Below are 13,000 nucleotides of genomic sequence, written 5' to 3' on the forward strand. Positions count from 1 at the left end.
TCTATACTGTAGAAATAGGTTGGGGCTATTTACCCGACTCATGAAAATAAACCCAAACTAATAAGACGCAACCTGACTAGGACTACGAAATAGCGACCTTGGTACTTCGCACTCAGTGGTCATCTTAGTCATCTGCCATCACAGGCCAAAGCCAGTCTCCCTCATTGGGAGTTACACCCTTCTGCGCTGCCAACAACGCTTTCGAAAGACGCTGGCAACCTTCACCAGGTCCATCAACCGCAAAATTGAAAACATCGTCTGTAGACCGCCGGGTGATCGACCGGATCGGGACGACCATAGCCGCCGTCCCCGCAGCCAAAATTTCTGTGAAGTGGGGCAGCTCTAAATACGGGATCTTTGAGGAGACAATTAGCGAGGACAAGAAAAAAAAAAGCCTAAAGAAACGGACAAAACATACTGGTCGTAACTCCACAGCCCATCCAAACGACCGTGCTAGCTCGACACAAGATGTGCTGGTGACGCTGCGAAGAATCGATGGACTACTAGGTACCACTAGCGTGAACGAGTTCCCAGTCTTCTTCAGTCCCAAAAATCCGGATGTACTAAACTCGTCAATCTGCGACTGTGTTCGACTGTCAAGATGCAGAGTGATATAGAATCCCTCTGCACGGGCCTGATCACTCCACTTTAGCACAGGAGCATAGTTGCCTCCGACCTTGACATGGCCCACGCCTCGAGGAGCAGCACGGTCCAAGTCTTCCAAAATCAGCGCTGGCAGGGGCTGGACTCCATGATATGCCTTGTATGGCTGCGCATATACGCAGAACCTGTAGCCAGTGCCTGCAGAGACGGCGAAGAAAGCGTCTGACCCGAATACCAAAGGTCGGATGTACAAAGCGGCCTCAGAGTCATGAGGAGGAACATACTCGGCGTTACGGACCACTACCAGGTTGATACTGGCCAGAAACACATTTTCTGGGATAGGGGGGATAGCAATGGCCGAACAAGAGAGGGCCAGACGAGCTGCGTGATCCTTGGGTCGAAAGATTTGGATCTGGCCGTGAGGGTCACGGTAGGCTGGAGAAAGGAAGCATTAGTCAAATTTAAGTAACTGGGGAGCTCAATAGAGATCCAACCTTTCATGCCCTCAAAGGCTTGTTGGCCTACAATGGGGAGTTAGAAAACGGACAAGCGTTCTTCGGAGTGTTGGAGAATGCACACACCATAGTTGAGTCCAGGAGCCAGGCCGTGAATGCGCAGCAGAGGATCTTCTACAAAGTGAGGAGCAGACCACTCCCCAGTAGCAATTGAGTATTCCGATTCAATATGACCATTCACTAGACCCGAGCATCAGTGAGTCGTCTGGTAAAAGGGAGGCAATTCATAATGTGACAAACCTTCCATAGGAGAAACACCCAAGTTGTCCCATTCTGCACATGAGAAAAATTAGTAATCACACAGCGTAAGACCGGGTGAGCCCATTGGAAAGCGTACCTATGGAGGCAAGAGGGGGAGGGGGAAAAGCAGCCATTGGAAGAATGCGTTCGTCAAGGACAACACAAATGCGAAGTAGGGTGAGAGTGATACAGACAAATCCTATGCATGTTAGTTCACTCTTGGTTCTTGAGCCCGTTTCAGAATTAAATGGAATATCTGCATGTTCTTTATTAGTCGGTAATATATCGAAGATGGAAGTCAAGCGGATGGGCGGGCCGATAAGCCGACGCTCTGAATGATACCATCTAACCCTTTGGCAATGTTACATCGAGCGGCATTAGGATACGAACTGGGAAAATTTTGTCCATGGCGGTAGAATTCGAATGGCTGGGACTAATCTTGCTAGTATGCGGACTAGGCACATCGGGCTTTGAAATGGGAGACTGAATAGCCATAGAATAATTACCCCTAGCAGAGGCGTGGCGGTCTCTGCTAGCCTTGAGAGCATTGGTTGTGTATAGAATACGACCAGTAGTGCGTGTGTATTGTTCATTTTATTTTGTACTTTTTTTTTTGGTTAATAAACATAATTAAATTCCAGATCTTACTTACCAGACATAGCATGATTACAAGAGGGACAAATTGGGGTCCGAAAAAAATCCAATCTACTATTTCCTACCATGTGCTAACGTGCATAGTGAGGGAAATATGCTAAGAGAGCCGGGGATCATGCACATTGAGACAAACTCATACCAACTTTTATCTCATCCTGCTAAGAACATACTGGAGTGTACGCCGTACTCAATCTCCGATCAGTAACACTGCCCTGTGCCATTTCGATTGCAAACTTCTTAGTTCCGTTTATCATCCCCGCCCAATGGATATATCACAGTTTCAATCCATACAGTGCCCATGGCCTGCGTCAGACTCAGTGTCGCCGGCATCAACACCTCCGACCTCCTGGGAAGAGCTTGAGCCTTGCTCCCCAGAGGCTGAGATTGTTCTTCGGGTGGGTATAGTACACTGCACTATAAGGGTGCCACAGGGAATGAATCGCAGGGGTCGGGAGCTTGTAGAGCAGTTCGTTTCAACGGCGCCAACGTTGGAGCCCTCATCTGCCCTGGAACTGTGCTGCCTGTTCATGCACTATGTGATGCATGAGGCCATACAAGATCGAGGTGACCTGGAAATGAAAATTCTCCAGCATGTGTTAAACACGGTCCATGTCGATCTCCTCCAGAATGAGAATATCCACGCTGTCCTGTCGGAAATGAACCAGGACAAGAGCCGACACCAATGCATCCTGCAAGCTTATTTCCAAGCATGCAAAGAAACGAGATCGTCGGGATTTGTGGGGACTAGTAGCCTCTTTTCTGATGTCGACAACGGCCATGCGCAAATCTTTGCCCTGTTTAATGGACAAGGCGTGGAATCATATTTTGACGAGCTCCTGGCCGCCTACGACATATACCATCCTCAAATAGCTTCTATAATTGGCGCCGTGTCGGAATCTCTCAAACACCTGGCACATGACGATCGATTTAAAGCTATGTTCCCACGCGGATTGGATGTGGACCAATGGCTCCGCATGCCAGAGTCTCGTCCAAATGCCCATTACCTCACCTGCGCCCCCATAAGCTTCCCGCTCGTCGGCCTCTCACAATTTGTGCAGTATGCCATCGCATGCATAAATCTAGGTCTCTCCCCAGGAGAGGTACGGCATGTGTTCGCTGGCGCAATAGGCCACTCCCAAGGCATCGTGGTAGCCGCCTTCGTGGCCGCCGCCGATTCATGGGATTCTCTCTGCAATGCAGCCCAGCAGGCGATTAAAATGCTTTTCTGGATTGGCTGTAGATGTCAGCAGCAGATTCACGACATTCATCCAGCATCTGTCGTGTCCAGTTGCATGCTTAGCATCAAGGGTCTTTCCCAGACTGATGTCCAGCGACACTTGGACGAACTCAACCTCTGCCTACCCGCAGAAGAGGCAGTGTACCTTGCCTTGGTAAATGGACCAGAGCAGCTCGTCGTCGCAGGACTGCCGCTTTCACTGCGGGCACTAGACCAGAAAATCAGTCAAGGCCAGACTCAAGCCAAGTCCACGAAAGTTTCTTCGGGCCGTGTCCCCTTCAGTCAAAGCCATCCTGTAGCCCACACTCGATTTTTGGCCATTACAGCACCGTTCCATTCGCCATATCTTCAAGATGCGGAGTCTCAACTCTTGAGGGACCTTGCTGACGTCTCCCTCTCCGGCTCGCAGTTGGCATTCCCCGTGTTTCACACGGAAACCGCCCAAAATCTGCAGAAAACTGGTGATATTGTCCCCCATCTGATAGAAATGATCTGCACCAGACGTGTACAGTTTGAAAAGGTTGTGGGTACCACCCTGGCCGGAGTGACGCATGTCCTCGACTTCGGTCCTGGCGGCGAGGTTGGCATTGGAAGCCTGGTAAATCACCAGAGAGAGGGCACAGGCCTGCGCACATTGATCCTCAGCACTACCCTGGGGGTCGCTAGTAGTCACAACTCCACGCTGGGGTCTGAGAGTGAGCTGTACACCCAAAACGGACCAGTCATTTACAACCCTGCCTGGGACGCCGAGTTCACACCGCGCCTCATGCGTTCCGTTTGGGAGTCTCGACACCTGGTCGACACCAAGTTTAGCCGGCTATTAGGCGTCCCTCCAGTGATGGTTGCTGGAATGACCCCGACTACCACCGCATCGGAATTTGTAGCTGCTATCATGAACGCTGGCTATCATGTTGAGCTGGCCTGTGGAGGATTCCCGGATCGCAACAGCATGCACCAGGGTATCCTGGCAACCGCGGCAGCAATAGCCCCGGGCCGTGGCATTACATGCAACGTCATATACGCCAATCCTCGAGCTATGGCGTGGCAAATTCCCTTACTGATTGAGCTAAGAAAGTCGGGTATCCCCATCACAGGTTTAACCATCGGTGCTGGTATTCCCTCGCTGGAGATTGTCCGGGGGTACCTGACCGACATGTCACTCACCCATCTGGCTCTCAAACCAGGCTCTAAAGACGCCATCGATGGTGTTTTGGCAATTGCCCAGGCAAACCCCACATGTCCAATCATCTTACAGTGGACAGGTGGTCGGGGTGGTGGACATCATTCCTCTGAAGACTTCCATGAGCCGCTTCTAGACCGATATGGACAGATCCGATCTCATCGAAATGTGATTCTCGTTGTCGGGAGTGGGTTTGGTAATGCCGAGGAAACCTATCCCTACTTAACGGGTACCTGGTCCCACCAGTTCGGTCGTGCACCTATGCCGGTGGATGCCATCCTGCTAGGTAGCCGTGTGATGGCGGCTAAGGAAGCTCAGACCAGCGAGGATGTGAAGAGGCTCATATGCAGCACTCCAGGTGTCAGCAACAAAGATTGGGAGCAAACGTACGAGCGTCCAACCGGAGGAATCATCAGCGTGCGATCCGAGATGGGCGAGCCGATTCACAAGTTGGCCACACGCGGCGTCATGTTATGGGCCGAGTTGGACAAGTCAATCTTCTCCTTACCACGGGGTGAACAAAAAGCTGCTCTGCTCGCACGAAAGCCTTATATCGTCAAGCGTCTCAATGATGATTTCCAAAAGGTCTGGTTCGGGCGAGATGTAAATGGCGCAACTGTCGATCTGCACGAAATGACCTACGCTGAAGTGTGGGACCGCATGATCGACTTGTTGTATATGAAAGGAACTCAAGAGTGGATTGATCCTTCATGGCAGGCCCTGGTATGGGATTACACTCGCAGGTTAGAGGAGAGACTAGGGAAGAAGCAGCGCCGCCTCCTCCAACGCACAGACCAACTAGACCAGCCCCGGCAGTTCCGAGACCTGCTATTTTCGGAATACCCTCAGGCACATGTCGATGTGTTGACAGCTGCCGATGTAGAATATCTTCATTTACTATCACACCGTCGGGGGCAGAAGCCAGTCCCTTTCCTCACGGTCCTCGATGAAGATTTCGAATACTGGTTCAAGAAGGACTCCTTGTGGCAGTCAGAGCGTTTAGAGGCCGTTGTTGGACAGGATGTCGGCCGCGTGTGCATTTTGCATGGGCCAGTGGCCGCTCAGTACACAAAAACAGTGGATGAGCCAGTGAAAAGCATTTTAGATGATATTCACAACACACACGTCGCGTGGATTCTCCGCGATCAGTATGTGGACGATCTCGCACGAATCCCCTCGGCAGCAAAAAAACGCAAGAACCAACCATATTGGCCTGTCGCGGGGGTTCATATGTCTCCAGATCAAGACGGAAAGACTATCAGGTATTATGTCTCCGAAAACCCGGCAGACCTGCCATCACCGGAAGTCTGGCTGCGATTACTGGCCGATGCCACTACTGCACCATGGTGCCATGCTGTTCTCACCGAGAAGAACATTGTTCAGGGTAGAATCCTCGCATTCAATCCTCTATTGCGACTCTTTACTGTCAAACCAGGACTGGTTGCCGAAATTCGGAATCCACAAGCTCCGAATGAGGCCGAGATCATTCTCAAGGAAATCGAAAGGGATGGACGCGGCAGAGAGCACGTGTTGGCAATCGCCTCTCTTCGCTGTAGCCATGAGGGCCTGATTACTTTGACCCTCTCCGATCAGACCGTGGATGGTCGAGCGCCAGCACACTTGGTCTTTCGATTTCAATTCCAACCACGCGGTGGGGCTCCCAGCATCCATGAGTTGATGCCTAATCGCAACCAGAGAATTCAGCAATTCTATCGCTCAATCTGGATTGGGGGTCAGCAAATGCCATCTACCCCTGAATTTGTGTTCCGGGGTGAAGATCTTGTCTTAGACCGAGATGTGATTCGCCGATTTGCCAGGAGTTTATCTAATCGGAGTCCAGTCTATAATAGCTCTTGCTTCCAGGGGTTACTGGTAGCACCACTGGATCTGGCCATTGCGGTAGCTTGGAAACCCATCATGAGCTGCCTGTTCCCAGATGTGGTCTCGGGTGATATGCTCCGACTACTCCATCTAAGCAATGGATTCGAGCTTTGCGACGGAGCTACGCCATTGCAAGAAGGAGATCATGTTTGGTCAGATGGCCGACTTACAGCAGTGACCGTTAAGAAAGGATCTAGCAAAGTCGTGGAGGCGGAGGGAACTATCTATCGCCAAGACAAGCCTGTAATACGCTTGAAAAGCAAGTTCATTATGCTTGGATCCTATACTGATTCTGGACCGACGTTTGAGACCAAGGAGGACAAATGGCGTCTTCCGCTAGTCATGAGAAAGGATGTCGCTCTGCTTCAATCGAGAACGTGGTTTCGTCCTGAAGGGAAGATCGATCTGCTGGACTATCTCCACCACACGGTTGAGATCCAGACCACGAGCCGCACATGGTTTAGAGATGCCGAATCCACCCCAAAACTGAAGGTTGAGGGACGGGTTATCTGGCAGTCTGATTCACTATCAGAGTCGGTGGTTCTTGGGTCGATTTGCTTCTCCGATGCTGCCCCTTCTGCCCGAAACCCTGTAACGGAATACTTGCAAAGACATGGGACCTCTAACACTGGGGATAACTTTATCTTTGATGCCCCTCGGCCTCTCGTCCAGGATCTGACTTTCACCGCTCCTGATTCCGGCTGCGAATATGCCCGAGAATCTGGCGACTGCAACCCCATCCATCTATCCTGTCTCTTTGCTCGCTACGCGGGCCATGATACGCGAGTTACACATGGCATGTTTACCAGCGGATATGTGCGTGGTCTGATCGCATCCCATTTGGCGCGCGGCGATGAAACCCGTGTTCGATCGTGGTCGTGCACTTTCGATGACAAGGTCTGCCCCGGGGATAAACTATCGATTGAATTAAAGCACGTCGGGATGTCTGGAGGCAAGATGTTAATAGCCGCGCAGGTGCAAAATGTTCTCACTGGGGTCAAAGTCCTTTCCGGTCAGGCAAGCATTGTCCAACCAACAACGGCATATATCTTTACAGGACAAGGTAGCCAGCAATTAGGCATGGGCATGATTTTGCACGAGAGCAGTCCGACGGCGCGGCAAATTTGGACAGCAGCCGATGAGTTTTTTGAGAATACATATGGTAGGAGCTGAGCTGACACAAGATGAGCCGACCTTCGATGGCTGACAACTACCAGGATTTTCCATTACACATATTGTTCGCAACAACCCAAAAGAGCTGACGGTTTATTTCGGTGGAGCTCGTGGCCGTGCTATTCGAGAGAACTACATGTCCTTGACTTTCGATGCGGTGGATGACGATGGTACGACCAAATGCAAGCCCATCTTCCCCAGCGTCAACCGGACCAGTCGCTCCCACCGCTTTGTATCGGTCGATGGTCTGCTCCATGAAACCCAGTTTACACAGCCGGCGCTCGCGCTGATGGAAATTGCGCGATTTGAAGACATGCGGAGTCGAGGGGTAGTTGAAGACGCGAGCCTCTTTGCCGGGCACTCTCTCGGTGAATATGTGGCCCTCACAGTCATGGGACGTGTCTTCTCGGTGCAGAAGGTCGCTGGCTTGGTCTTTTACCGGGGTCTCAGTATGCAGAATGCAGTTCAACAGGACTCGCATGGGGCTACCCAGTACTCCATGTGTGCCGTCAACCCCACCCGGGTGTCTAAAAGCTTTGGCCAGGACGACCTGAGTTGGTGTGTAGCAGAGATCGCTCGACAAGCTAAGGGGTTGTTGGAGATTGTAAACTACAATGTTCTCAGCCTGCAATATGTGTGTGCTGGTGATGTAAGCAAAGCATTGTTTTTCTTCTTCCACATTTCCTCGGAATGTCTGCTCTTTTCCGCATGCTAACCATCTGATAGCTTCGGGGATTAGCAACCCTTACAGAACTCATGAACGCCCTGGCGTCTCGATCGTTGGGGACGCTATCCAAACCCGCTATGCAGCGCTTCATCCAACACTCCTTGGCAGGACTAGATGGTTGCACCGGGCCAGTGATTCTCAAACGGGGTCAAGCTACTATCCCTCTTAAAGTGAACGTGCCATTCCACAGCAGTCTGCTCCGACCTGGCGTACCGTCTTTCCGACGGTTCTTGAGTCGCAATCTGGCGGAATCTTCTATCCAACCCCAACAACTGGTTGGTAAATACATTCCCAATCTCACTGCCAAACCGTTTGAACTTTCCAAGGCCTACGTGGAAAGTGTGCTGGCGCTGACTGAGAGTCCGGTCTTGGAGCATCTCTTATACAAAGTAAGTCTTTCGTTCTCTATGGTCCAGAGGACCCTCGTCCTAATGATTTCTGTTCCTAGTGGGAATCCATGGAGAATGGAGAATGTGATGAACGAGATTTGTTTCCTTGGTAGGGATAGGTTTAGCTTCTGTTGTCCTGTTTCTCTTGTAAAATTTACCTATTATATAAGAAAGCATTCAATAATCTATCTATTAATTCCTGTCTACGTTCTTAGTTGGGCTAGTTTCTCTGTTTAGAAAGCCCATCATCTACCATGAAGAAAATTCAATGATAACTCTCCTAGTCTACGGTAAATCTTTGTTCTTCTCCACGTCTAGGACAATTGTCCTTTACATATCCCAGAAGATACCCCCATGACACGAACATGTCCGTAGTCATCATTGACATTCAACTACATGTTTCCGGCTCCAAAAAGTAGAAAGTCTGATGGGTTCCGAAATGTATCTATATCCACCTGTAGGATAGAGTGCCATCATGGTTGATTAGCAACGTACTTTATTTTGACATTCATGAAGCCTTGCTTGCTACTGAAGGCGAAATTTCACTCTAGCCAAAGTATCGTTCTACTAAAGAGGTTTTCTCACCACCACTTGCTCTCCCTAGTGCGGTGAAAAGCCAATGGGTCCGTCAGTCAGTTCCTTATGGGCCATTGTTGGCCCCCAAATCCGAAGACGCTACTCTCAGCACAGGGCGCAAGAGTCAGTAGCAGTCGTATGGTCAGATTCAATCAGACCCACAGAACCCCTCAAGCCTTCCTCCTAAATCTTACGTTCATACCGTGTTCTGAAGGTACTTACACCGAGACACCGGCAATTTCGTATAAACAAGTTGGCTAGTGGGTGGAGATGAGCAGATTGTCAAGAAAGATTGCGCACTTGACATCGGAATTAGTCAAACACCGACATGGATTGCAAATACGAGGTCTTTTGGAATGAAATAGAGTGATTCGACCCTACGGACGTAAGTTGGTACGCGTTATCCACTGTGGTAGATGGCTCGGCTTTTCTAGAGACAGTTTGTCTCCCAATCAGCATCTTTATTCTCTCCGAATCTTTGCGACGAGACCTGGCCGCACCACTTAGCCGCATTTAAGGTGACATCGGTCGAGATTGATGCTATGTCAATGGTCTATCACGTGGCGACAGGGGTCGGATTAGGTACGAAATATATGCCGCACATGGCATGGTATGATCTAATTCTAGAATGTGGATAGAAACCATGCTGACACGGGGGGAAATGAAGTTATCTCCTAGAATATGCAGCTAATTGTAAGGGTCCTCATTTCGAGAACGGGTTAAACACGGAAGCGGCGCGGCCAAGCACTGTCAGCCTCGGGCGGAGACTATGGCTGCTTAGTGCTGATTTATATATCCTTGAAGACCCTGATTGGATTCGAAGCAAAGGTAATCTCCATTTACAGTGGAGTTCAATGTGCTTGTCTCACATGGAGACGAGAACTTCTCTCAGCTCAGACCGCGTGTTCCCGTAGTGTTACAGTACGTATAGTACACACGTACACTAGCATGTACGTACAAGGCTAAATGCAGAATTTTCGTGCTCCGGTTTGTTGTTATATACATGGTACATTGTATATCGGCCAGTACTATACGTATCGACATATGTACCTGTATGTAATTTCATAGAGCGGTTTTTTCCATACCAAGTGTACGGTATTTCAAAACCGACAAAACACCCATCAGTTACCACGAGAAAAATGCCTCATCCTTGCAACCCGACGGTCAGACCTTGCACTTGGAAAGATGAGAACGTTGTAGAATGCAGTTCAAACCGGCCTGCTTTCTGTGTGCATGAAGCAACTAGAGGCTTAGGTGCATCCGTCTTTTCTCTCTTATTTTCCCTCAAGTCTTTTGATGAGCAATGGGACGATCCCTCCACATCGGCTCAGTTCCTGACCTCACGATGATAGTCCCCCAATGGATCTTTCACCTCGCCATCCGGTTATTGATCTTAGGGTTCATGGGACTAGTAGTTCTTGTGCGCATCCTCAATATCATTCCTATGCAAACCTCGGCTGGACTCTCGCTGATCTGTAGAATAGGTTTTGGTGGTGTTGACCTACCGTCTATTCTTTCATCCCCTTGCAAAGTACCCAGGGCCCTGGCTGGCAAAGATTAGCGATCTTTACAGCGGCTATCACTCATGGCGAGGTGATCTTCATCTTGATATGTGGAGATGTCACGAGAAATACGGTGATTTTGTGCGATACGGCCCCAACAGCCTGTTGTCCAACACAGCCAAGGGACTCCATGGTATGAATTTGTATGCTGAAACAAAGTGACGGATCATATGCTAACGAAGGAGTGTCATATAGATATTTATGGCCATGGCAAGAATTTCCAAAAGTCCCAAAAGTATGCTGCAATGGTTCATCGAGCGCCCAACACATTGACAGTCATTGATAAGAAGAAGCATGGTAAAAAAAGGAGAGTCATCAGTCAGGCCTTCTCTGATAGTACACTCAAATCGTATGAGGGGGTGATTCTTCAACAGGTTCAGAACCTGTGCAATGCTTTGCGAGAGGGTATTGATGGTAAATCAGTTCAAGTTGGTGCTTGGTCTCCCCCGAAGGATACCGCACATCTCAGTATGTTTCAGGTCCTGATCTGGCCAATTTTGTTTTATTTCAGCGACTAATCAAAATCCTGTAGGTGATTACTTCACTTTCGATGTCATGAGCAACGTTATCTTTGAAGTGCCATGGTCAACTCAGCGGGATCCAAAGTATCGTTTTGTCCCGGATGTCATTGAGAAATCCAATGTGCGCGTTGGTGCATTGTCTCAGGCTCCTGAGTTGACTCTTTTCCGAATTGACAAGCATTTGTTCCCAGAGGCCATCCGGGCTCGCGACCGGTTCATCAGCTTTGTAGAAGAAATGCTGCGCCAGGGAATTCAATCAGCGACCAAGACAGGAAGAGGGGCATTTTCTCTCTTGAGCAAGACTATTGACCCGGAAACAGGCCTTCCTCTTCGGATGAAAGAGCTTGCAGGCGAGAGTGCTACCCTGATCGTTGCTGGTAAGAAGTCAAAAAGAAGCCCAGAGTAAATCACGTTGTACTGACCGGATGATTTGAAACAGGCACTGATACGACCTCAACTGCTGTAGCGGCTTGTTTGTTCTACCTGTCCCATTACCCCGGTGCACTTGAGAGGGCCACCCGCGAAGTCCGCAGCACATTTGAATCATCAGATTCCATCACGATGGGCCCAAAGATGCACCAGTGCACCTTCTTACGTGCCTGCATTGAAGAAAGTATGCGGATGTCCCCATCTGCGGCTAGCTCACTGTGGCGAGAGGTGACGGACACAGGTGCAGAGGTTGACGGTGAGTACATCCCACCTGGGGTGGATGTGGGAACGTGCATCTACAGCATCCATCATAATCCTGCCTACTATCCCCATCCATTCACTTTCTGTCCTGAGCGATGGATTGCGAAGGAAGCTCAGCTTTTTCAGAGCGATATTGAGCTAGCTCGATCTGCCTTCAATCCCTTCTCCATCGGGCCCCGCAGTTGCATTGGAAAAGGCCTAGCATACGTGGAACTGTCTCTGGTCTTATCGCACGTGCTTTGGGCCTTTGATCTGCGACTAGCACCGGGGGAGCTGGGTCATGTTGGTGAAGGCAAGGTGGATAGTCCTTTTGGCCGGCATCGGGTGAATGAATTCCAGCTGTTTGATCATTTGACTAGTGCTAAACACGGACCATTTTTGAAATTCAAACCTCGAATTTAGGCAAAGAGGAGGGAGCCAGATGGATGTACCTATTGAATTTGAGCACCTTGCAGAATTGGAGGATGAAGCGAAGCGGCAAATTATGTGGCATTCTGGCAGATTTTCATTTTTACATCACATACATAAGCAAAAATTGAATGGCAATATCATCCTGTACCTTTGATCCCCATTGATAACAGACAAGATCAGTTGGCCTTGTCATGTCCTTTCAGATGGTTCCGTTTAGATGTGAATACAATAGAAAAGCACACTTTGTTCAAGAGCTTCTCGAGGTTTAACCTTTTGATTACAATTGTACTTTCGCGACAAACTCATCTTATCAAGAGCATGTCGATGTCAATTGCTCAAGATCCGCGGGCTTAGTTAGGCATTGTCTCGGAAAACAGGGGCGATTATGTAAGGAGTTCTGCCCGGTGGAAGCCCTAAGCAGTCGTGTAGATTTGTGTGCTTTTTCAATTCATTTAACAAGCTCGTACACAGTACGAGCTTGCTCCACTTGAGAGTGCAATAATACATTAACTCCATAGAATACCCAAACAATATGCCATGTACAACGTGGTATGTGTGTAAGCATCAAAGCCTAGAGAGTTTCTACCGCGTTTCCGTAATTTGTTCCGTAATTAATTTGTTCCGTAATTAATTTGTTCCGT

At 49.4% G+C, this 13,000-nt stretch overlaps 3 protein-coding genes across 3 annotated transcripts; 2 read left to right on the forward strand and 1 right to left on the reverse strand.

The window, feature by feature from the left end:
- Positions 1–124: 124 nt before the first annotated feature.
- Pdw03_2680 (Branched-chain amino acid aminotransferase) lies at positions 125–1,492 on the reverse strand (the record flags this gene model as incomplete). The annotated part of the gene is made up of 6 exons (XM_014674954.1): positions 125–355; positions 419–1,038; positions 1,098–1,124; positions 1,185–1,298; positions 1,359–1,391; positions 1,456–1,492. 6 exons carry the CDS (start codon positions 1,490–1,492, stop codon positions 125–127), a joined length of 1,062 nt encoding a protein of 353 aa, XP_014530440.1.
- Positions 1,493–2,275: 783 nt separating this feature from the next.
- Pdw03_2681 (Fatty acid synthase subunit beta, putative) lies at positions 2,276–8,712 on the forward strand (the record flags this gene model as incomplete). The annotated part of the gene is made up of 4 exons (XM_014674953.2): positions 2,276–7,472; positions 7,528–8,132; positions 8,210–8,599; positions 8,659–8,712. The coding sequence occupies 4 exons, from the start codon at positions 2,276–2,278 to the stop codon at positions 8,710–8,712; spliced, it is 6,246 nt and encodes a 2,081-aa protein (XP_014530439.2).
- Positions 8,713–10,785: 2,073 nt separating this feature from the next.
- Pdw03_2682 (Benzoate 4-monooxygenase cytochrome P450) lies at positions 10,786–12,350 on the forward strand (the record flags this gene model as incomplete). Its single annotated transcript, XM_014674952.2, has 4 exons — positions 10,786–10,870; positions 10,933–11,205; positions 11,270–11,635; positions 11,698–12,350. 4 exons carry the CDS (start codon positions 10,786–10,788, stop codon positions 12,348–12,350), a joined length of 1,377 nt encoding a protein of 458 aa, XP_014530438.2.
- Between the last annotated feature and the right edge of the window lie 650 nt (positions 12,351–13,000).

Source organism: Penicillium digitatum, chromosome 1, assembly GCF_016767815.1.
Source record: "Penicillium digitatum chromosome 1, complete sequence".
NCBI lineage: Eukaryota > Fungi > Ascomycota > Eurotiomycetes > Eurotiales > Aspergillaceae > Penicillium > Penicillium digitatum.